This window comes from Meriones unguiculatus, chromosome 3, assembly GCF_030254825.1.
Source record: "Meriones unguiculatus strain TT.TT164.6M chromosome 3, Bangor_MerUng_6.1, whole genome shotgun sequence".
Lineage (NCBI taxonomy): Eukaryota > Metazoa > Chordata > Mammalia > Rodentia > Muridae > Meriones > Meriones unguiculatus.
Window position 1 is genome coordinate 123,129,252 of NC_083351.1, and position 23,012 is coordinate 123,152,263.

Below are 23,012 nucleotides of genomic sequence, written 5' to 3' on the forward strand. Positions count from 1 at the left end.
GGGAGGCTTTGCACTAGGGAATGCTATGTTTAAGTCCATGCCGGATGGAAACAAATCTGGTAGCAAGATGTAGGATGTGTTAGAAGAGACATCACAGAAAGATAAGACAATTGGGACATAGCTTCAAGCTGGGGCATATTTTTAAATATCTATCCAGTCACACACTGACTAAGTTAGCTTTTCAAATGCTGTTTGGTTTTTGTTTAGAAGAAGATCTTGGTCAGGTTGCCAGTATTATTTATAATAGGCTTCATATACACTAACATTTTCTTAAAAGAATTCTTAGGCTGAAAACATTTAAAAACTGTATCTCCTGGGAACAGGCTCTTAGAATTATTAATTTGTATAGATGTGTACAAGTGAGTGAGAAAGCCAGAAGTCAACTTGGGGCATGTTCCTCAGGGCTAGCCACTTTGTGTTTGGAGACAAGGCCTCTATTCTGGGGTTTGCAAATCGATACAGGCTAGCTGGAGAGTGAGTCCCGGGGATTCCCCTATCTCAGTTTCTCAAGTGCTAAAACACAAGTGTCAACTACCATATGTGGGTGATCCAACAGAAGTCCCTGTATTTGTGTAGCAAGCACTTTATAGACATTCCCCAGTCTTGTTTGCTGTTTTCATGGTTACTTTCATGGTTCCATTTCTGTTAATTATATGAAGTTTACTGCTAAATACATTTTGCTGAATATGTCAAATTAAAGAAAAATATTGCTGGTTCTAAGACACAGGTCAGGTAACACCTATAAAAAAGAATGTTTGTAGTTGTACTTACTAGTGACTAAGTTCAGAAAATTATGTATGCATTGAATAAGGGTTTAGATGAATATAAGATGAGGGCAGGGATAACAGACAAGAAAAATGGGTTCTGATAGGTATTTTCAGTGAGTTAAAGGTTTGGGGTACATCCATCTCTGTACAGTATTTTCTGCATTTTTTCTTAAGATGTCCTGGGCTGCAATAATGGAAAATATTAAAAGTTTTAAGCAGCAAAATCAATTTGTTATTTCATAAATCAAGAAACCCTGTGGTAGGGTGGCTCCGAAATTCATGGTCCGTGACTCATGAACATTAACAAACACTCATCTTCCAACTGCTTTCCAGATGTAACATAGTGACCAGGCTACATGGTACTTCATGGCTTCCAGATGCCTGATGTGAACTGAGAAACCCCATCATGAGATGCAGTATTTCTAGTGTGACAAGAGACATCTGAGCTGAAGCATGAAGGATGAAGAAATGTTTCCCCAAAGGTGTGAGCATGGAAAGGTTTTCCTTCGGGACTGATTGATGACCTATACACCATGTGTTCATTTACAAATCAGTTAACGCAATGGGAACTAACCTATACAAACTAGGACTTGTTCTGTGAGCCAGCCATAGATAATTTTCCCGAAGGATCAAATTCTCAAGAGAACGGGAGCTCCATTGACAAATATGGCCAATAGGTAGTCAGCCATGTCTTTTTACAATTACTATGGCGAACTTAGTTTTCATCTAATACTTGTGGTTTCAACATTTCTCAAATTCATCTTTGCAAATGGTTGAGAAGTTCTTGAGACTGTGGTTCTTCACATCTGTAGAAGTCTTATTTAGCTCTTCTCTCCATGTGTTGAATTAGGGCAGAGCGAAATACTTCAAGTGCAAAATCCACTTCTGGCTTAGTGACACACATCGGTGGCGCAATTCGGAAAGTCTGAGGGGGCAGAGGAAAACAGAGCTTGAATCATCAGAGAATCAAATGGGACTTCCAAGAAATGGGTTAAACCAAGAATCCCAGACCAGAAATATTCTCACCATATTTCTGACATTTCTAACACTAGGCTGAGTTCCTCCTCTTCTTCCCTCCCCTGCTCTTTTACTTTCAGGTCTTTGCACAGATCCGTATATCATCTTGCTTTGTACTTTTTTCTTTTTGACATCAGTTTACCTGCTTGTTCTACCACCTTCCCTGAGATCTTAGTTTACCACCTCCCTCATGCTCAGTTTCCGCCATCACAAAACATCAACTTTCCTAATTACCAACTTCATTTCCACTATTCTATGTGTACTCATGTTCAAGTTCAATGCCTGGATAAGCCAATTGCTGCTTCCCATGTGCCTACCATTTTCATAAGAATTTTAGGCTTCTCATTCCTTCATTATCTTCTGAGCCATCACTCTGTTCAGATCTCTTCCTTCTTTTGCCTCACAGCTTGGAGAACAAAGCCAACTGAACTACCCTCTCTCTTATTTTGCACATGTTTCTAGCCCAGTGCTGCTTCACTCATTTGGCCAAGTCTCAGTGCTGATTATAGTAAATGAACTGCTTTGTTCCTACATACATGGCCGAGAAATACACGACAATCACACAGGAGACCGGAGTGCCACTACCAGATATACGCAGTCTCCAACATCTCTTGGCTCCTGAGAATATTCTCTTCCTCTACCAGCTTCCTTTCATTTCCTTCTAAACCTTTAGTTTTCTTCTTAGTTTCCTTTTCACCAACTTCTATGCTTCCCATTACATTTCATAAGTAATCATGGTTCCTATTTCCTTAAAGGAAATTGAACCTCCCAGACAAAATCTTTAAACCAGTTTGTTCCCACATGCATTCTTTGATCTTTCCCAAAGGTTCAGAGATGATGTCTTTACTCTTCAGTTCTAATCGGTCCACTTCAGCTCTGACTCTGGATCATCACTTTCTTTCTAGGAAACATTCCCCTGTTCCCTCAACTCTTTTACCTTCATTCAACTTCGTCTCAACCAGTGTCAGTAAGATGCTTGAATTTAATATAATCCCTATTCAGACACATCAAGCAGAAGTCTGAGTTGAGTCTCAGTCTTGTGAGATGAAATGCATATGCGTTCTTCCTGCTTTTACTCAACCTTTTTTAAAAGTCTCCCTGACACTGACTGGCTTTTGGTCTTCACTCCATTGTTCCCTTAGACACATCCCAACTCATTGTAGCATGTGTTCTGTCCTATTAACTTTCTGATACCTGCAAGGCATAGGCTCTATTGGGCATTTCCTAGGCCTTGTCCTTCCTGATTATTTCTGTTGTGCTTCACATTTGGGCACCCGTTTTCCTGATCCATCTTATCTTCTGCTTCGATAACCCCACAGTCCCCTTAATTCTTAGCACACCATTGACCCTTTCATGTCTCCACCTTCTCCATTTCCCTTGTGTCTTCTGAAAGGAATTCTTTTTTTTTGCAGGTTTTTAGCAATAAACTTTATTAATATTATCATTTCATTTATAACATGTGTATAAACTCACACTTATATTACTACTTAAAATAATATGTAATTATAATCCGTTACTGAATATAAGCTTTTTGCTCAGTTGTTCTATAATTAACTTCAAATATTTAATATCATTGATTAAAAATGTGTCTATATTTTTTACTTTAAAAATGCTAAAACAATATTTTGCATTACAAAAAAAATTGTGAAGTGATTTTTTCATATTTATAATTGTGACTTTTCTCAAAACATACAATCATTTGTTTTAAACATTTTTTTTTTGCACAGGCATATATAATTTTACCAATACTCTTCTTGTAAGACTCACTTATACAGTTGTCCACAAAATATACAAATTCCAAGTTGTATTCAGTGTCACAGTAATTTTCTTTTTTCTTTTGAGTATTTTTTATTTTATTTTATTATTTATTTATTTATTTTTTATTATTAGTTACATTTTATTAACTCTGTATCCCAGCTGTATCCTGCTCCCTCATTCCCTCTCAACCCCTCCCTTCCTCCTTCATCTCCTCCCTGCCCCTTTCCAAGTTCACTGATTGGGGAGGACCTCCTCCCTGAAAGGAATTCTTTTTTTTTTAATTGTATATGTCTTAAGTTTTATTTATTTATTACATTTTTTTCTTCATTAATTAGACTTTATTCACTTTGTATCCCCCCTGTGGTTCCTTCCCTCCTCCCGTCGCAATCCCTTCCTTTCTGCACCCTCTGCAAGAAGGAAAAGAAGACCTCCCCTATCAGTGGACTTGGGGAGGGGCATGCATGAAAGGAATTCTTAAGCTTCTCTTCACCTCACTGGGCTTCTCACTGGGACACTAGACTTCCCAGTTTTCCTCATTTTACCATTTGCATGCTGGTGACCACAAACTATAATCTTTACTCCAGTCTTTGCCACTTAACCATATACCTAACTACCAAACCAGGTGCTCATAAATGCCTTAAATGGAGCACGTTCAAACAGGAATGCCCAAGTTAAGCCAAATCAGTCATGGGTGTTTCATCCTTGACTCTTGCTTATTCTTTAGATTGAAATATTATGCAGTTTGTTCCCAAAACATCATCACTGATGAAGCACAGACAGCCTCCTTAGTTCCTGCCAGACTCCCTAACTCCAGTCTTGTCTTACAGGATAGACTCAGAAATGCACTCACTAGGTATACGACCTGGGCACCTTACTTAACTTCTTGGTATCTCTTTTTATTTATCCACACAGTACGGGACATAATAGTACTTTGGCTTATTGAGGATATACAACATATTGAGACGAGTGACTGACAAGGTGACGGGATTTCTAGCTGTTCTTAGCCATCATCTCAAACTGATGCTCCAGCCATACCAGTGTGTGGACAGCTCTTGCACTCTGCCATGTTTTTCCTCAAGCTTTGTCTATTTTCATTGTGAGTTAAGGCTCTGCTAGCCAAAATGACTGGTCTAGGCACCTGCTCTCTCTTCTTCCACAGCATCAAATTTTATATCTGCAGAAGAGATTTGTGTACAGTATTGCATTTTTGTATTTGTATGATTTTTTTTCTCCCATAAGCTCAAAGACAAATGAGATCAGAACATATTCATCATTGTTGCAGCAATGGTTCCTGGCATACCACCGAAAGAAAAGCTAAACAAAAGGGCAATTATTTCAGATCTTTGTAACTGAGGATTTTAATAACTAAACTACACTATTTTATATGAACAGAAAACCATTCCTAGTGTTTTTTTCACTCCGATAGCTGCAATTTCCTGATAAGCATTAGGCAAGAAGTGGATCTTTCAGTATTCACTGTGTCATCCAGGAAGGGATCAGGACATGAGAAGAATGAGGAGTGTTTAAACTGTGTAGACATATTAAATTGCATTTATAAGAAAGAAGCCTGGTGTTCCATTGTGCACTGGAGTGACTAAAGGTAGCAGCAATGCACTGCGTGTTTCAAAAGTCCAGAAGAGAGTACCTCTGAACATTATAATATACATAATCAATATATCCCTGAGTACTCCCTAAATATTTGCAATGATGATGTTTCATAAAAGAAGCAGGAAAATTAAGAGGAAAAAGATTTTCAGTGAGCAGAAGTCACTCTCACTCCTGAATCTCTACCATGGAAAGCATCCTGGTGAGCGTCCTGAGGTTTTGGTATTTAGAGGCAGGTCATGTTGTACATCATGATGATGATGATGATGATGATGATTATCCTATAGCACAGGTTTAGATTGGGGTCCTGATAGTAGAGTGGGCATAATTTCCGGGAAGGCGGTAGGGTGAGTCCTGTCTTGGATTATTCTAGCTGAAGGTGAAGGACACTGTGAGGAGCTGATCTTGAGTTCTGCATCAGGGACCATCCTAAGAATGGCTATGATTGTTTTCTCAGGGGTTAGAACTAATTAATATAAAATATAATACAATACAATACAATACAATACAATACAATACAATACAATACATATATATGTAAAATGTATACGTTGCACGAGTGGATTGTCTAGCTAGTTTGTGTGGCCTCTCTATACCTCTCTTTTGCCTACCAAAAACAAAAACAAAAAATAAAAAACAAAACAAAACAAAAAACTGAATCACTTAACCACATCACCCTCTAGTGGCCAGAAGCTGTCTCTTGTCCTTTTCTTTTAACTATTCCCAAGCATTATCATAATGCAGAGGAAGGACAACTGGGTTCCCTACCATAGTATAACACCAGAGAGACCCTATTTAACAGGCAAGCATTGTCTTACCTGAGCAAAAAGGCCGCCTCTGCCTACTAGGAGCCCCATGTCTTTGCAGTCCTCATGGATTTGATTGAGTTCTGTTTTAGGAAGAGGTTGGCGGCTCATCTGTGAATATATTAAAAAAATGTTTTCTACTTGGTTAGGCAGGGTGGCGTATGCCTGTAATCCCAGCACTTAGAGAGGCAGAGATAGGCAGATCCCTTTGAGTTCAAGGAAAGCCAAGGTTATACAGAGAAGCCCTGTCTTGGAAAATCAAACTAAATAATAAAAAGAAAGAAAGAAAGAAAGAAAGAAAGAAAGAAAGAAAGAAAGAAAGAAAGAAAGAAAGAAAGAAAGGAAGGAAGGAAGGAAGGAAGGAAGGAAGGAAGGAAGGAAGGAAGAAAGAAAGAAAGAAAGAAAGGAAGGAAGAATGAAAGAAAGAAAGAAAGAAAGAAAAAGAAAAGTTAGAAGAATTATTTCCCAAGGCAGGGAGCCCAGACAAAACTCCAGGAACACAAAATACATGCAATCACTGTTTCTTTAGTTAAACAATGCTGTTAGTTGCTTGCTGAACCAGAGGGCTTTGGTTTTTGAGGGTGGTGGTGGTGATGGTGATTAAAGCGGTTGCTTATTTGCTTTTATTTTACTTCATCCCCAAATTCCCAAAGACAACGTGAAATTTCATGCAGGTGGCAAGTGAACCCTGGCCCTGCTAATGGTTACCCTGGATGGGGGTGGGCAGGTCGATCCATTACAAGCTGAATTTGGGATCTATTTTGTTGGTGTTGAAATCCTCTTCGACTCTTTGCAATGCTCTGTTTGACCAGAGTTCATTCAGAAGTCCAAAAAGTGGCTCAGAAGTTGCCGCAAGGGCACATGGAACTGAAGGTGTTCAGGGCTATAGCACGGCCATTGAGCTGTGTAGAGTCAAGCAATCCTCCATGTTTGTGGGATTTGCTCTTCTCCTAAGACTCCATCCTTCAGGGCCAGGAAAAGTAAGTTCTTGGAAGCAAAGAGGACCAATCTCTAGATTGGTCCCTTACTTAGGGCTCAGGCATGCTACCTTGGTGACATTGGCCTGGAGCTTGGCATCATTTGTGTGTGTCCCTTCACTCTCAGTCTATGAGCACAAATATTTACCTCCAGTTTATTCATTTTAGTCCCGACTGTACCTGCATTATCTAAAACTCTTTCACACTACAAAAATATGGGTCTTATGATTAGACAATGTAGAACTTTATTTTTATTTTTTATTTTTTGGAAAGATTTAGTATCAGTATTTTTTTTTAAAAAATGATCCTTAAGTAGCTGTCTTGGGAACTCTTCCAATCTTCCTTAAAAAGTCTTAGGTGCCTTTGCACCCTCTGGTCTCTCTAGTTTCCTCCACAGAACATGATAGGGAATATCATCAGAAAGTCTGGCATTTTAGATTTAGATCCTGCTCATGGATCAGCCTCAGAGGTAGATGAGGGCTTCTTTCAGTGCACTGAGCTTGCGTCCATTCAGGTTTCCTACCTTGCCTATGGACCTCGGTAGTGTATTATGTACAGTAAGTAACAGCTATTCATAGTGTGAATAATCTAGATGAGCTCCAGCATGTCAGTTTCCTACATCATCAACTACTGGCCTCAGGCAGCCACCCAGGCAGCAGCAGATGGTTACCTTGTCTTGAACCATCTCTATCCCCATCATAAGGCCTTTGCCTCGGACATCCCCAACGATGTCAAATTCATCCCGCAGCTCAGCAAACTTCTGTAGCATGTAGGTGCCAACGTCTTGACTATTTTTCTGTAGATTTTCTTCTTTGATCACCTGTTGGGAGACAGCACTAAATAGTTTTCAGGGCAAAAGTTGGAGGTTTGACTGAGAAGCTCAGAGAGATAAATGCCCGTGGTCCTCTTTATAGTAATTTAACTAGAAAAGTAAGACCTAGAATAAAGCCTGGTGTTTACAGACCACGGACCATGTGGAAATCTGCTGTAAGGAATGAAACGATCTTGGAAAAGAGGATTTCTCTGAACCTGCCCACCTATAGAGGCAAGCAAGAATATAAGAAATGTCAGGAACATTCCATAACATGGAAGTTCAATTTTCAGGTTTTTCTGAACATTGGCAAGTTCAATTTTCAGGTTTTTCTGAACATTGGCATGCAGTCATGAAAAACAATGCTTAGTGAATAAGTATTGTGTGATTTATCCAGGTGTGGTGGGCATGCCTATAATCCCCACACTCAAGGAGGCAGATCTCTGTTAGTAGCCTTCCTATATCTAAATGACAAATGGATTGAGAAAGAAATCAGACAAACATCTTTTGCAATAGCTTCAAATAAAACAAAATGTGTTGGAGGTAACTCTAAACTCTAAGTAAGTGAAAGACTTGTGTGATTATAAACTTCAAGTTTTTGAAGAAAGAAATTGAAGAAGATATCAGAAAATGGAAAGATTGTCAGTGCTTGTGGATCAAAAGGAAAAACAGAAAAGAGGGCTATCCTACCAAAAGTAATCTACAGATTCAATGCAATCACCATCAAAATTTCAACACAATTCTTTACAGACCTAGAAAGGACAATTCTCAACTTTACATGGAAAAACAAACAAACAAACAAACAAACAAACTCAGGATAGCTAAAAAAAAAAAAAAAATCCTGAATGATAACTACTGAAGTTCTCACCATTCCTGATTTGAATTGAAGGCATACATTTAAGTTCATACATATACTGACACCTGACTTTTAATTATGAAGCCAGAAATACATGCTGGAAATACACATCTTCAACAAATGGTCTGGTCTAATGAGCATCTGTATGTCGAAGAATTAAAAAGATCCATACCTATTACCCTGCACAAACCTCAAGTCCAAGTGTACCAAAGAACTAAACATAAAACCATATAGACACACTGAACTTGATAAAAGAGAAAGTGGGGAATAATCTTGAACACATTGGCACAGGAGGCAACTTTTTGAACAAAACACCAATAATGGAGGCACTGAGATTGACAATAAACAGAACATCATGAAGCTGAAAAGCTTTGGTACTTCAAAGTCAAAGGGCATATCAAAAGACAAAGCAGCAGCATACAAAATGGGAAGGGATCTTCACCAACTCAACATCTAACAGAGTACTGATATGAAAATATATAAAGAACATAAGCCAGATACCAAAAAAAAAAGTGCAAACAATCCAACTAAAAATGGGGAACAGACCTAAGCAGAGAATTCTTAATAGAGAAAACTCAAATGCCTGAAAAACATTTAAAGAAATGTTCAACATCTTTTGACACCAGGGAAATGCAAATGAAAACTTTGAGATTCCATCTGACACTTGTCAGAATATAGCTAAGATCAAAAACACAAGTGACAGCTCATATTGGATATGGAGCAAGAGGAACACTCCTCCACTGCTGGTAGGAGCATAAACTTGTATAGTCACTATGGAAATCAGTGTGATTTCAGGAAGGTGGAAATCAATCTACCTTAAGATCTAGCTGTATCATTCTTGATACCCAAAGGATGTTCCATTATAACAGAGACACTTGTACAACCATGTTCATTGCTGCTCTATTCACAACTAAAAATTGGAAACAACCTAGATGTCCCTCAACAGAAAAATAGATAAAGAAAAATGTGACACATTTACATAATGGAGTATTACTCAGTGATGAAAACAATGACATCATGAAATTTTCAGGCAAATGAATGGAACTAGAAAAATATTATCCTGAGTGAGGTAACCCAGACCCAGAAAGACAAATCTGGTGTGTATTTGCTTCTATGTGGATAATAGCTATTAAGTCAATGATAACCAAACTATAATCCATAGAACCACAGAAGGTAGTATATAGGGAGGGACCCGGGAGAGGGGGATCTCTCTGGCAGAGAGATCTTCCTAGGAAAGGAAAACAGAATAGATAGCTATAGGTGGGGGTGGGGGTAGACTGGAATGGGAGGATGAAGTGAGAGGGAAGAGGAGGATGAGGGAGGGAAGATGTAGAGTGACAGTTAAAATTAAGGGCCATTTGTGGGGTAATATGGAAACCTAGTACAGTAGAAGCTTTCTAAAATATATACAAATTTGAAGGCAATCTTAATGGAATTGCCAAAATAATAGAGATAGATCATCTGGACAACTCTTGTCACCAAAGGAAGCTTCCAGTACCAGGGTTAGCTTACATCTAATTGAGTTGATGACCAAAGGGAACACATGGAAATCCCCCATGCAACTCAGGCTGTTGCCAAACAATAGCTTGCTTTCCACAAGCTGATAGTAAGGCTCCATTGATGAAGATAACACCCACACAACTCGTTAAACATGGAGAAGTTGAGCTGGTACCTACCTAGAGTCTTCACCCCACATTCTAGAGTCTTTGGTACAGAAAGCTACTCTGTGTGCTACCAATGGAGTAATGCAAACAACAAGCTAGTCATGAACCCCTTGATCTACAGTGAAGTCCTGCCTGCAAGATATGCTTAGTGCATGGGTGGTATAATAGTATATATTACATATTTTATAGGTTTTATTATGTATTATACATACACTTATAACATATACGTCATATATATGCATAAAAGTAGCAACGAGGTGTCTACTAACAACATTCTACTATACTTATAGATCAATGCCTTGTTCAGCCATCATCAGAGAAGCTTCCTCTTACGACAGATGGGAACAAATACAGGGACCCACAGCCAGACAATATGCAGGTTGTCTCCATCAATGTCCTCCTCTCAGGGCTCAGGGAACCCTGTTGAAGTGAAGGTGGGATATATATATATATATATATATATATATATATATATTTATATGCAAAGGAGTGGATGTTTGTGTTTATATCTATTCTTTTTGCATTTTCCTGGGCTCTTTCCCTTTGTTTTGTCCTATTCCACAGAATAGTGGGCTAACAAAGACAAGGATGTGGGCACTTTATTACTAAGTACATTAGTAATTTAGCACAATAATGATAATTGGTTCTCTCCAAGGGACTTTAAAGGACATCTTTTAACCCTCATCAAAGAAGCTTCTTTTTGTTGTAAATGGCGATCAACATCTACAATTGCTCCACACATCCAGAATAAGAGACTGTGGAATGCTCACTTCTAATTGACATCTCCTTCTCCTGAAGTTCAGGGATCACTGTAGAACAGGGGATGAAAAGACTATAAGGGCCAGAGGGAGCATGTGTCTGCAGTGAAACAGTATTTGCAGGCCACGACAGTGTCACTGTACACAAGAACTCACACTGGCTGAGACTGCATGCACAAGACTTGCACATGATGAAGCCAGTGAACACTCCAGAATGCATGCATGGAGGAGAAACTCAAGAAGTTCCACTCCTATTTGAGGAGCCATTGGCGACTGATGGCTGCTTGAGGAGGGAAAGTCAGTTTTCTTCAGAAAAGTGGGCCCTATAGGAAAGAGGCTACCCATGGTCTAGTATGTGGTCCTGCAACCATGTACATATAGGTGTCACTAAACAGACTCAGTGAATTAAAAAGAAATAGCACATGAAGTTGAGAAAAAAAAGTGGGAGGTTATAGGGAAGTAATTAAAAGGGAGAGAAAAAAGGGTGGATTTAATTAAAGCACATGAATATACTTCTATAAAACAATAAAAATTATAAGTTTGGCTCATATAAAGCTAAATGACTGTGAAAGGGCAGAATAGTTTTTTCAGAGTAGCTGAATTATAATCAGCCAAAACCTAGTTTATTTATAGGTCTTTCTTTCATTTATGGCAACAAAAGGAAGAAAACCATCCGTAGTACATGGCAAAATTTAAGTTAAAAGGGTGGATAGCTGTTAAACTGATACATGATATGCCACCTAGAAAACAGGAAAAATTCAGTGTTATCACCTGAATAGGGCAATTCTTACACATCCCACACATGTCAGGTTGATTAGATACTATCTCTCTCGTTCAGAACTCCAAGCACCCAAAGCATTCTTTAAAAGGAGGGCACAAAGAATATTAATTGGAGACAAAATTTAAATTGGTGAATTGCCAATGAAATTGCTACTTTACCATTGCAATGTGATAGAGTTCTGATAAAGTGTGTGGTCTAGAACTAGTTACTTAGTACAATCAATGGAGTTGGAGTGCAGAGTATGACAGACCTCAAGAACAGCAGATCCAATGGTGCAGGCCAGGGGGCTTCCTCCAAATGTGTTGAAGTGGTGTAAGCATTTAGCCAAAGACTTCGCAATTTCTAAGGTTGGAAAAGGAAGAAAGGTGGTTAAAACGACATGTTCTTACCCATTACGTCTCATCAATACATTGGGGTTCATAACTTTAATTTTGCTACTGTTATAAATTATATGATATAGATATCCTATAAACTATAGGATATCTGACATGCATCCCTCAAAGTGGTCAAACCCACAGGTTGAGAATCATTGTCATAGACTGTTCTAGATAGATGAGATTTTATTTTAGTTGACTTGTTGATGGGAGAAATCTGTCAGAGAAATCTGGACCTTGAATGTGTAGTTAATGCCATGTGAAGACCAAGTGACTATGGAAGAGTCTCTTTCAAGAAAAAAATTATTTTGGAAGTTTCAGGGTTTTGTTTTGTTACCCATTTTCCTAACTCTCCTCAGTATGGTAGAACCCTGACTTTAACTAATGTGATGGAAGAGGTTTTCTTCTCTCTAACAAGACAGGAATGGCCGTCTCTCTTACATCTGCCCCATGGCCTGGCAGATAAACTTTTTCTTTCATTCACTTAGACAATAAATCATGTGGTGCCCATTACTGCCTTTAGCCCACACATGTTGAAACCAATGCTTTATAGCATTGCTGGCACAAGAGGCCCAGTTGCATCAAGTGTTGGACATTCTACCTGGAGAGGTTACAACTGCTGCCATGGGGAAGCCGTTCCCAATTCCTTTAGCCATAGTGACGATGTCAGGCAGTACATCGTGTGTTTGGAAGCCCCAGAAGTGAGAGCCCAGCCTTCCAAATCCTGTCTGCACCTGAAAATAGATTAAAAACCATCACAAAAACTTTTAAGTCTCTGTTTCATTTTCTTTCTTTTGCCTCCCTCTAGTCTCTCCTCACTCCTTCTCTAGTCTTGCACTCTTATAGACCAAACCCTAGATCTCTTATCTGAGGTTGGAGGTACCAAAAGCCATTTTCTAGCTTTGTGAGACTCTGGAAATAGTCTTTATGCCTTTTGAATTTCTGTTAATTAACCTACTGCAGAGAAATAATCTTATCAGCAAGCTTGGCACAGAGCCACTTGAGAGTTATATAAATCACACATGCAAAAGGCATTGGGATGATTAACCCTCCTTATTAGGTCTCTCCTGTGCACAAGACAACCAGAGAGAAAAGTGGAGAAATTGGCTCAGGACTGCCCTAGAGGAAGCAAAAGTAACTGTCTGTCCAGTAGGGCTGGATGCTTAGCATCCAATGAGAAAATGGTGTCTTCCTATCTTCCTGCATTATGAGGAGGACCTAGCTGAGCCAGTGACTTCAGAGTATAACTGCTCTAATCTAGAACCAGCCAAGTGCACTGAATAAGAATAATAAAGAAAAAAATTAAAAAGAAAGTTGAACATAGTCTTTGTTCACACTGCCCCTACTCTTACTGACATGTTTCAAATCTACCTTCATCACCCTAAATCCCTGTAGGCGCTTTTCAAAGCATTCTTGGCATGTGGCCACCAGATTATCTCAATAGATTCTTATTATCAATATATGAGCCTAAAGGCAGGGACCCCCTTTCATTACACCCTTCCCTGAGTCCGATTTTTTTTTCTGAGTTAGAGTCTGAGTGTTTGTAGGTGCAAAGAAATCATGACAGGAAGATGTCATGAACATCTCCAGACCAGAGCCTTTTCTGATCTTTGTCTCTTTATATGCCTGCCTCTCTCTACACATACATACTTGGCAAACTGGGATAGATACCTGAAGCCTGGTCTTAGATGCTTGTTAGACTAATTTTATTTCAAAGACTTTCTTCTCATTGACCCTTACTTCAGGTTGCTGCAATCAGGTTACTGGTTATTCTTAGGTGACAGTGACCAGTAGAGGAGAGGATCTGATTCCAGGAGTTATTCTTAGGTAACAGAGACCAATACAACAGAAGACCTAATTTGTGGGAGTCTGACAGACCTGGCATGGAACCCCAAGTCTTCACATCCTAGCAATGGGCTGTTGAACAAGCTGATTAACCAGCTCTCTGTCTGTTATTATCCTGCTACTAGTTAACAGCTTCCTACACCTTAAACTTGTCCCATGTTATGTCCTTGAAAGCCCTGAAATTGGGGGTGGTGGGAGAAAAACAGGAGATGGTCACAAAACCACATCTCTTGGGAAATTCTAAAGTAGTGATTTTCTTTGAATTCAGCCTACCTTCCTTCTAATTAATCTAATTATGAAAGCATTGCTGTGTGTGGATTCCAAGGCCAAGGTTTAATACTCTTTCTCGAGGCTAATTTCTAACTGATTAAATGTGGTTTTCTTTTTTCTTTTTCTTTTTTTGTTAATTACCTCCCTTCCTTTAGGACCTAGATGAGTTCAGTAGTACATGGAAGGGAGGAGGAACAAAGCAGGAAGAACTCGATCAAGCTGTTACATTCAGCCCTGGCATTGGTGCACTCTGAGCCAGACAGGGACCTGGACACACAAGTAGTGCTTGAAATGGCAAGATTTCTGCCCTATCAATGATAGGCCAGCCTAGGTTGAACTGTGAGGACATTTTAGTTGAGGAAAGCAGTCCATAAAGGCAAGTAGGACTGGGACAAATGTGACACACACAGGTTTCCCATTTGTCATTGGCAGTTAAACCACCTGTTTGTGTGATCATGACGGGCTGAAGTGGGAGGACTTCTGTGGCTTGGGCACCATCCTCTGTTTTTTTTTTTCTCTCTAGAGTTATTCTAGTCAGATAAAACATCACTTTATTTACTATATGACAATCCAAGGTATAATTCTAAATACACCAGATGGAGCCTACAGTGTTGGCCAGTGTTAGTTCCTTCAGATTAGTTCCCTCTTGGCTACTGTGCACTTATTTCAGCTGAGCTGCCTCCACTCTGCTACTTTGCAAGTTTGTGCGAGCCTTGTCCACAGTTGTGGCAATCTTTTAATTAGAGGCCAGATTTTTACTTATTCTTTAAAAACCATCTATCTGACATCACTTTGGCAAAAATCAAGATGAACACTAGACTATGAGGTTAAATTTCTTCTATGGCTTGATGAGTGTCTGGCAACAATTCTCAGAACAAGGAATAATGAAAATAATGACAAGAATAAAAGTAGGCTGGGTAGGAGGAGTGTCACCTGGACCTGCTGGCAACTTTTTAAATGGAAACCAGTTCAGATGCTCAAGTTCTGTTGTATTTGTTAATCTAACTAACTTTGTATCAAACCAGTGGAGGCTTCTTTAGTTTATGGTCACACCCCAGAGTTCACACACTTGCTTTCTGCCTGAAATACCAAAGAGGGCTTGAAGAGATCTCTTTTTGTACCTGGCCTCCTCCCACTTCACTAATTCACTCACTGATGTCGCCACTCACTTCATCTGCAATGCACACACCTCCCCTCTCTCGAACCAATGCAAAGGCTTCCTTCAGAAACTTCTTCGGGTACTGGACGACACCATTCACACCCTGTAAAAGATCAGATCAGGAAGATGTCAGTGTCGGCGGGAGCCCTGGCCTAGCGCTATCGAGACTAGATTGTTCTCCTCATCACCATGACATCAGTGCTATCAGCTGAATGAGCAGCATGTAGAATTGTTCCAACCTGGACTTTTGTACCATGCCTAGATGGGGAAGAGATGTGACTCTTCTTTTTCCTGAGGTTAAAAACAAGGAGGCTTGATGAATTAAAGATGAGCTTCCCTGGACAGTATGAGTTTAACAGTTAAAAATCAAAGGGTTTCTTTTCCTGAGCACTTTAGGAATTCAGAAGCTTCACCTACTTATCTCATCATTTGTTCAGTGTGCGAAAGAAAGAGATGTAGTTTTGAAGGCCAACAAAAAAGCAACTTTAAAAAAAGGGGACCAATGAATTGAATAAGGCAAGGAACACAGAATTGAGTGCTTAATTAATTTGGAGTCAGAACTGTGATAATGGGACATTTGGAGAGATACTCAGTTTGTATACCCACTTGAATTGGCTCTGCAAAAAATCCAGCAATCGATTTGGCCACTGAAGTGTTCAGTGTGTCTTTGAATTGTTCTATATACCGTTCTTTAGCTTGGCAGCAGTCTGCAACAAACACATACACACATTCAGAAGTCACAGCATTTGATGTGAGAATGGCTTCTGGAAAAAGTCTGGAAGATCCTCAGACTGTGATGAGCTGGGATCCAAGGATATTTATCTCTGAAAGGAAGGGCATTATGCAGGAATGACTTTAGGAGGATGGAGATAAAAACATAAACAAGCCACTTAAATAATTCCATTTGTGGAAGGAACACATCAAAGTATCGTTAAGTCTAGTATAGACAGCCATTTCATTTAAGGACCATCCTTTTAAATGGGTAGATCTGACTCAAGTGTTGAGGTGACTTATGGTATTCAGATATAACTCTACTGTTTATTGCCACTTCATCTAATACACACTTTTAAACTGCAGAGTGCTTTTGCGTTCAGCCAGTAAATATGCTTATATAACAATCAGAATCCAGTCTAAAGAAGGATGTGTTGGAGATAAGTTCTTTCCATGGTAGCTCTCCACTCTTGCTTCCGTGTCTCTTACTTATAACCCTTTCTTCTTTCACTGAGGGCACACTCAGTTTTGGAATTTGTGACTATGCCAAGAGTCCAGTACACTGTAGGAGCTTAGCAATTTCCTAAAGAATTAGAGAGAAATAATAGAAGAAACTGTGACAGGTCTGTGATATAGTGAGCAATTTTCTTTGACAGTCTCTGGATAGGGAGACAGCTGCTGTTCAGGGAATGTCTTTAATATGCTAACCCCTTCTTTGGCTGAGCTGAATTGAGGATGAACCTAGCTAGCCCCTGAGTTTTAAATGTCAATAACTATTACTAGAGATTACTAAGGATATACTTTTTAATTTTTTTTAAACCACTTTGTCATTTTGTAGTTTCTTAAGCACTGAATGTCATTTCAAATTTATATTTACTATTTAATTTTCAGTAAATGTATTGAACATGTATATTACACTGTCTCACAATTATATTGCATGAACTTTTCATGGTCTTTTTTCTAGAATGTAGAGATATGTTTCCTTGTGTGTTAGTTTTGACTATGGCTGGCTTATTTTCCTTGGTATTGGTGAGTACTCTTTGAAGCCAAGAATGAGGTAGGTTCATCAGAGTACATTCATTTGCAGCTTCCGGGAGCACAGGGCATTCCTTTCTTCGAAAGCAGCCAGGTAGTAGCTTTCAGAACGCAAAGCCTCTTCATGGGCAGTCAATAGTTTAGATTTTTGGTTGTGATTCCTACTGAGTCTCCCAGACTTCCCTTCGGTGGGAGAACCCTTCCACTGCTTCTCACCTCCATCAGCTTCCGGTGCCCATGGAAGAGAGTCTGGCCTCTTTGGACTCCAGGAGGGGCTTCTGTTATATCATGTTTTGTGGACATGCCCCAGAACTTGTCATTTCTCACCTGCTCTTTGAGGGAACTTAAAACTAAAACCTAAATCTCAAGGCCCCCACTGTTCCCCATTTGCTCAACCATGTCTGTAGCAGCTTTATTTGTAATAGCCAGAAGCTGGAAACAACCCAGATGCTCCTCAACTGAGGACTGGATGCAGAAATTGTGGTACATCTACACAATGGAATATTACTCAGCAATGAAAAATAAGGAAATCATGAATTTTTCAGGTAAATGGTGGGATCTGGAAAGGATCATCCTGAGTGAGCTGTCCCAGAAGCAGAAAGACACACACGGTATATACTCACTCATATAGACATATAACATAGAATAAACCTACTAAAAACTGTACATCTAAAGAAACTAAGCAAGAGAGAGAACCCTGACTAAAATGCTCAATCCCCATCCTGAAAGGCAAAGAGGTTGGACATCAGAAGAAGAAGAAAACAGGAAACAACCTAGGAACCTGCCACAGAGGGCCTCTGAAAGGCTCTGCCCTGCAGACTATCAAAGCAGACGCTGAGACTTATGGCCAACTGTTGGGCAGAGTGCATGGAATCTTATGAAAGAAGTGGGAAACAGTAAGAGCTGGAGAGGATGGGAACCACACAAGGAAAGCAACAGAACCAGAAAATTTGAACACAGGGAACTTCCCAGAGACTCATACTCCAACCAAGGACTATTCATGGAGATAACCCAGAACCCCTGCACAGATGTAGCCCATGGCAGTTCAGTGTCCAAGTGGGTTATATAGTAATGGGAAGAGGGACTGCCTCTGACAAAATCTGATTGTTCTGCTCTTTGATCACCTCCCCCCGAGGGAGGAGCAGCCTTACCAGGCCACAGTAGAGGACAATGCAGCCACTTTTGATGTGAACTGATAGACTAAGATCAGAAGGAAGGAGAAGAGGACCCTCCCTATCAGTGGACTTGGGGAGAGGCATGCGTGAAGAAGGGGGAGGGAGGGTGAGATTGGGAGGGGAGAAGGGAGGGGCTTATGGGGGATACAAAGTGAATAAAGTATAATTAATAATAAATAAATAAATAAAAATATATCTCACAGCAAATTGTGACTTGTAGCATACTTTTGTTTACAGCATTTATGAAAAGTGTTAGTCAAGTGGCAAGATTTATTCTTTACAATGAACCATTTTATGTTTAACTAATTTTCATATTTACAACTTCATTGAGAAGGAAAACAATGTCTTCTGAGCACAGGATTTTTCTTTCTCCACATAGAAATTTCAACTTGTTGTCTATGTGTTCTGGGTTTCTTTCTTTGTTTGCCAAATTGTGGGAGAGAATAATTAGACTTTCCTATGTCCCTTAGTCACACGTGCTTATTACTTTAATTCTAGGTGTACTTTGGAGGGAAGAATAATTCTTTCTGGGTTCACATTTGGAAACATTTAAAAGTGACATATTTAAGTTTTGTTGTAGAAAATTTAATTTTTTCACAAACATGAACATTGACTACTGTAGTTAATTTTGGAAAAGCATTTGAAAACTTTTACTAGTATTAATCAACTATTACAAGATTTTCAGGGTTTCTTATGCTCTTGTATTATTCTAAATTTCAATGAGGGCATGTTTCACATTTTCTGCATTATTTTTAGTTGGTTTCAGATGGAGGTAATCTAGACTATCTGCCATGTTAAGCCTGGCAAAAGCTGTCCATCTATTCCAAATGTCTCAGAAGTTACATGTTTGTATTTCCACCCTGCTGCAAGATACTGGAAACATCTGTGGTGGTGGAGATGGATGCATCCCCGTATGTAAGCCTCAATACACAGAGAAAGAAGCATAAAATCCTGTACTTGTGAGAAAACAACAAAGAGCCAGAACATTGCTCAGGAAGTTTACCAAAGCTCCATGAACCACCATCTGTGTGTGCCACCTGTGAATATAGAAACTATCCTGGAAGAAGAAAAGCAAGATGAGTAGTATCTACACATGACTGAACTTTAAGAATGTTTATCTATATTTATAGGTTTAGTTCTCAATAGCACCACAGCATCTCTAAACTTAATCTCAAATCTATATCCACAGAAAGAATGGAGAGGAAATGTGTATGGGGTGGAAGGCCTCAGCCCATCTCATGCGAAAGTACCTCAGGGGTCTGTGTGTGGAGACAACTGCCATCCCACCATATGCTTAGAGACATGCATGCAGCCTGTATCCTGGAGACTAGAAAAGACAAATCCTCAACAAGTATAAAAGGAAACTAAACACAAGTGCATTTATATTCCAGCTCCATTAAAGAGTGAGAAAAACATCATTTTGTGAGGATGCATGTGACATTTAGAAAAGCTTTATTGACATAGATACCTGATATCTTTGGAGCCAATTTCTCTATTTTTATTAGGAAAGGAAGAAACAAGAGTCTTGGATGACTCTAAAAGATATATCAAACATGAACAAAAGGCCTGATTCATAGCTTTAACAAGCTCTTTTGTAACTAAGGAAATAATAACAGGAAAATCAGCTCTAAGTTCTTAAGTTAGGATAAAATTCATACCATAGAAAGATCTTTGATCATCTCCCCCCGAGGGGGAAGCAGCCTTATCAGGCCACAGAGGAAGACAATGCAGCCAATTCTGATGAGACCTGATAGGGTAGGGTCAGAGGGAAGGGTTGGATGACTTCCCCTATCAGTGGACTTGGCGAGGGGCATGGGAGGAGAGGAGGGAAGGTGGGATTGGGAGGGAATGAGGGAGGGAGCTTCAGCTGGATATAAAGTAAATAAACTGTAATAAATAAAAAATGAAAAAAAGAAAGATATTCTTGAGTTTATCCTACACATTTAATATTTTTACCCTCACTTATCCATGTGTTTGGTAAGAAGAAGGACCATCTACTGTGTTTTCACCATTTCATATGTGTTGCATTGGCTCATTCCTGTAACCAGGTCAGACCCCCTATGAAGAGAGATAGGATGCACTGATGTCTCCATGGCAACATCAGAAAAATGTGGATGCTCTGTTGGATATCATAACAGAGTTATTACTCTGGAGACTATTTAGGTTGTTGTGACAGAAGAGGTAAGCAGAGTGAGAAACCGAGAAAGAACAATATTTTTAAGGAAAATAAAGAGTTCATTTTAAAAAAGGAGATAATGGCACAACCAGTACCAGCTTTGGGAGACAGTAAGGTCAGTGGGTGATAAGAGATAAATCCCATCATATGGTACGCCTAGAAACCAGGGCTTAGAATGAATCTCTGGAGAATAAAAAATCAGGGCGGTAGATAGAAGAAGGTAACGAAATCTACTACATAAAAACAACAAACTGGCTCCTGTCTAAGCTAAGATTTGATGACGCAATTGTGAAATGAAAATAACCCTACTCTGGTGGGTACTTGTATGTATCCAGTGAGAAAACCCTAGAAGCAACTTGTAAACTTGAACCATCTACATTAAAATTACTTGACATATGTCCAAAGTTCACTTCTGTATTTTATTTAAAAATGTGGAGTCACAGCTCTGAGTGGGATGTCTCCATAAAATAACTCTCTTCATAGTTCAGGGAACACCAAAGAAGAGGAGGCATAAAGAGTGTAATAGCCAGAGAGGATGGAGGACACTAGGAAAAGAAGGTCCTCTAAATCAACGTGAGTGCAGCTCATATGAACTCACAGAGACGGACACAGCAAACACAGCCTGTTATGGTCTGGACCAGGTCTCCTGAGTACATATTATAGCTTTAGTTTTATTTTTTTATGGGACTCCTGAGTGTAGGAACGAGTGGTTCTCTGATTCTTGTGCCTTCTCTTGGGCTCTTTTTCTTGTGTTTGTTTTTTTTTGTCCAACTTTTATGTGATGGTTTTTGTTTCATCTTATTATATTTTGTTTTGTTATGTTTGGCTGTTATCTTTTCAAAGCTTGTTCTTTTCTAATGAGAGACAGAAGGGGAGTGGATCTGGATAAGAGGGCATGTAGGGAGGAACTGGGAGGAGTGGTGGAAGGGGACACTGTAATCGGGGTATAATATGTGAGAATAGAATGTATTTTCAAATAAAGGGAAAATAAATAAAATGTGGTATGATTCTTGTATCTATGAGATAAGAAAACAGGAACCTATACACACATGAAAAACGACATACATCTTTCACTATCATGTATCTCCTAGATCACACTTAGAGAGATTATCATGGTGTGCTTATATTTTCAAGATGGTTTAGGTGAAGACCTCCAAGAGAAAGAATACAGAAAAGATGGACAGAAGGGGGTATGGAAAGTAGAGGGAATGAAGTGACTAGCTCTGAAGTTCTCCATTCTTATAGACTTTGCTAGTGGCTGAGAACCACGAGATACACTTGGCTGACTTTAGTTCCTTATGTTACATATAATATGACATACATACATACCCCTAAGGAAATTAAAGCTGTTATGAAATGCTTTCCTCCACAAAAGTTTGTACATGTCTGGTCTCATGAAGTAGTGAGATAGGAGTGATGCACAGACCTTGCTCCCCTTTGCTGCTGCTATTATTATTATTATTATTATTATTATTATTACTATTATTGTTTTTACAAGTGAGAAAACTGAAACCCAAGATGGAGTGGAGTCTAGATATCTTGATTCTACTCATGTCCTCACACATGAAAAAGAAGAAGGAAAGGAATTATTTTCAGCTTGGACCCACCTTACTGGCTCACTAGTGTGAATGAGGGTGGTCACAAGGATTGAATACACTAGATATGGGATCTGAAGACTTGCCGTCAAATCCTAGTTTTGCTACTTCCTGAATGTGGACCTTGGCTTGTCTTCTTCAAAACTAAGAGTTTGAGTTGTAGCTAAAACCTTCAGTGTGTTTTTAATTTTTGTGACCATGACATTTTGTCTTGTTCCAATGCTCAATCTGTCATTCTCCATTTCATTATTATCCTGTATGAATTTTAAGGTGGCTGTAAATTTTTTTTCTGTTTAAAACTGAGTTTTTAAGGTTCCTATTTTTTCTTCTTCCTCTCAACCTAGTGACTCACCCCATTCTATTAAATATCTTTTGGCTGGGGCACTTGTTCTTTCCATTAGAACTCCCGAGGAGCAGCTGTTCAAAAGGTTCTGTACTCTGATGACAAATTGGACTAGAAAAGAGCCGATGGTATTTCCATTCCTCTTCCCTTTCATGTTATGAGTTCAAATAAAAATGTGATTGATAAATAGAACTTCCCCTTGTGAGACTGACTAAAACTCATGCAATAAACAGCAGTGGCAGTAGCATCCACACACAGCCCCATGGCCAACAGAGGCTGGTTGGCTGGCATTTGGGCTCCCTGGAGAATTTCTTGACTGGTGTTCTGAGATTTTCTGATGTATCCTTTTCCTTGTTCCCCTCTCCTCTTGGGAACTGGTGAATGATAGCACTCATTTCATAGACCTACTTAATTGTCAGGTGACACATTTCTTTTAGGACTACATCTTAGGAAAAGAGACGCATTTCCCACATGGCCAGATGGCAGCAGAGACAGTTAAACAAGAACCGGTACAACAAGCGCCGAGTCA

General features: G+C 39.3%; 1 protein-coding gene across 5 annotated transcripts in view; it reads right to left on the reverse strand.

Moving 5' to 3' along the window:
* Window positions 1-220: 220 nt before the first annotated feature.
* Agxt2 (alanine--glyoxylate aminotransferase 2) overlaps window positions 221-23,012 on the reverse strand; it is a 41,245-nt gene continuing 18,453 nt past the window's right edge. For all 5 annotated transcript variants that reach the window (XM_060380469.1, XM_060380470.1, XM_060380468.1 and 2 more), the window contains 7 exons: window positions 16,055-16,155; window positions 15,459-15,551; window positions 12,776-12,908; window positions 12,051-12,142; window positions 7,601-7,750; window positions 5,966-6,064; window positions 221-1,692 (listed from right to left, as the gene is read on the reverse strand). In XM_060380469.1, coding sequence (XP_060236452.1) covers window positions 1,585-1,692; window positions 5,966-6,064; window positions 7,601-7,750; window positions 12,051-12,142; window positions 12,776-12,908; window positions 15,459-15,551; window positions 16,055-16,155 — 776 coding nt within the window. In that variant the 3' untranslated portion in view covers window positions 221-1,584. The remainder of the gene's footprint in view (window positions 1,693-5,965; window positions 6,065-7,600; window positions 7,751-12,050; window positions 12,143-12,775; window positions 12,909-15,458; window positions 15,552-16,054; window positions 16,156-23,012) is intronic.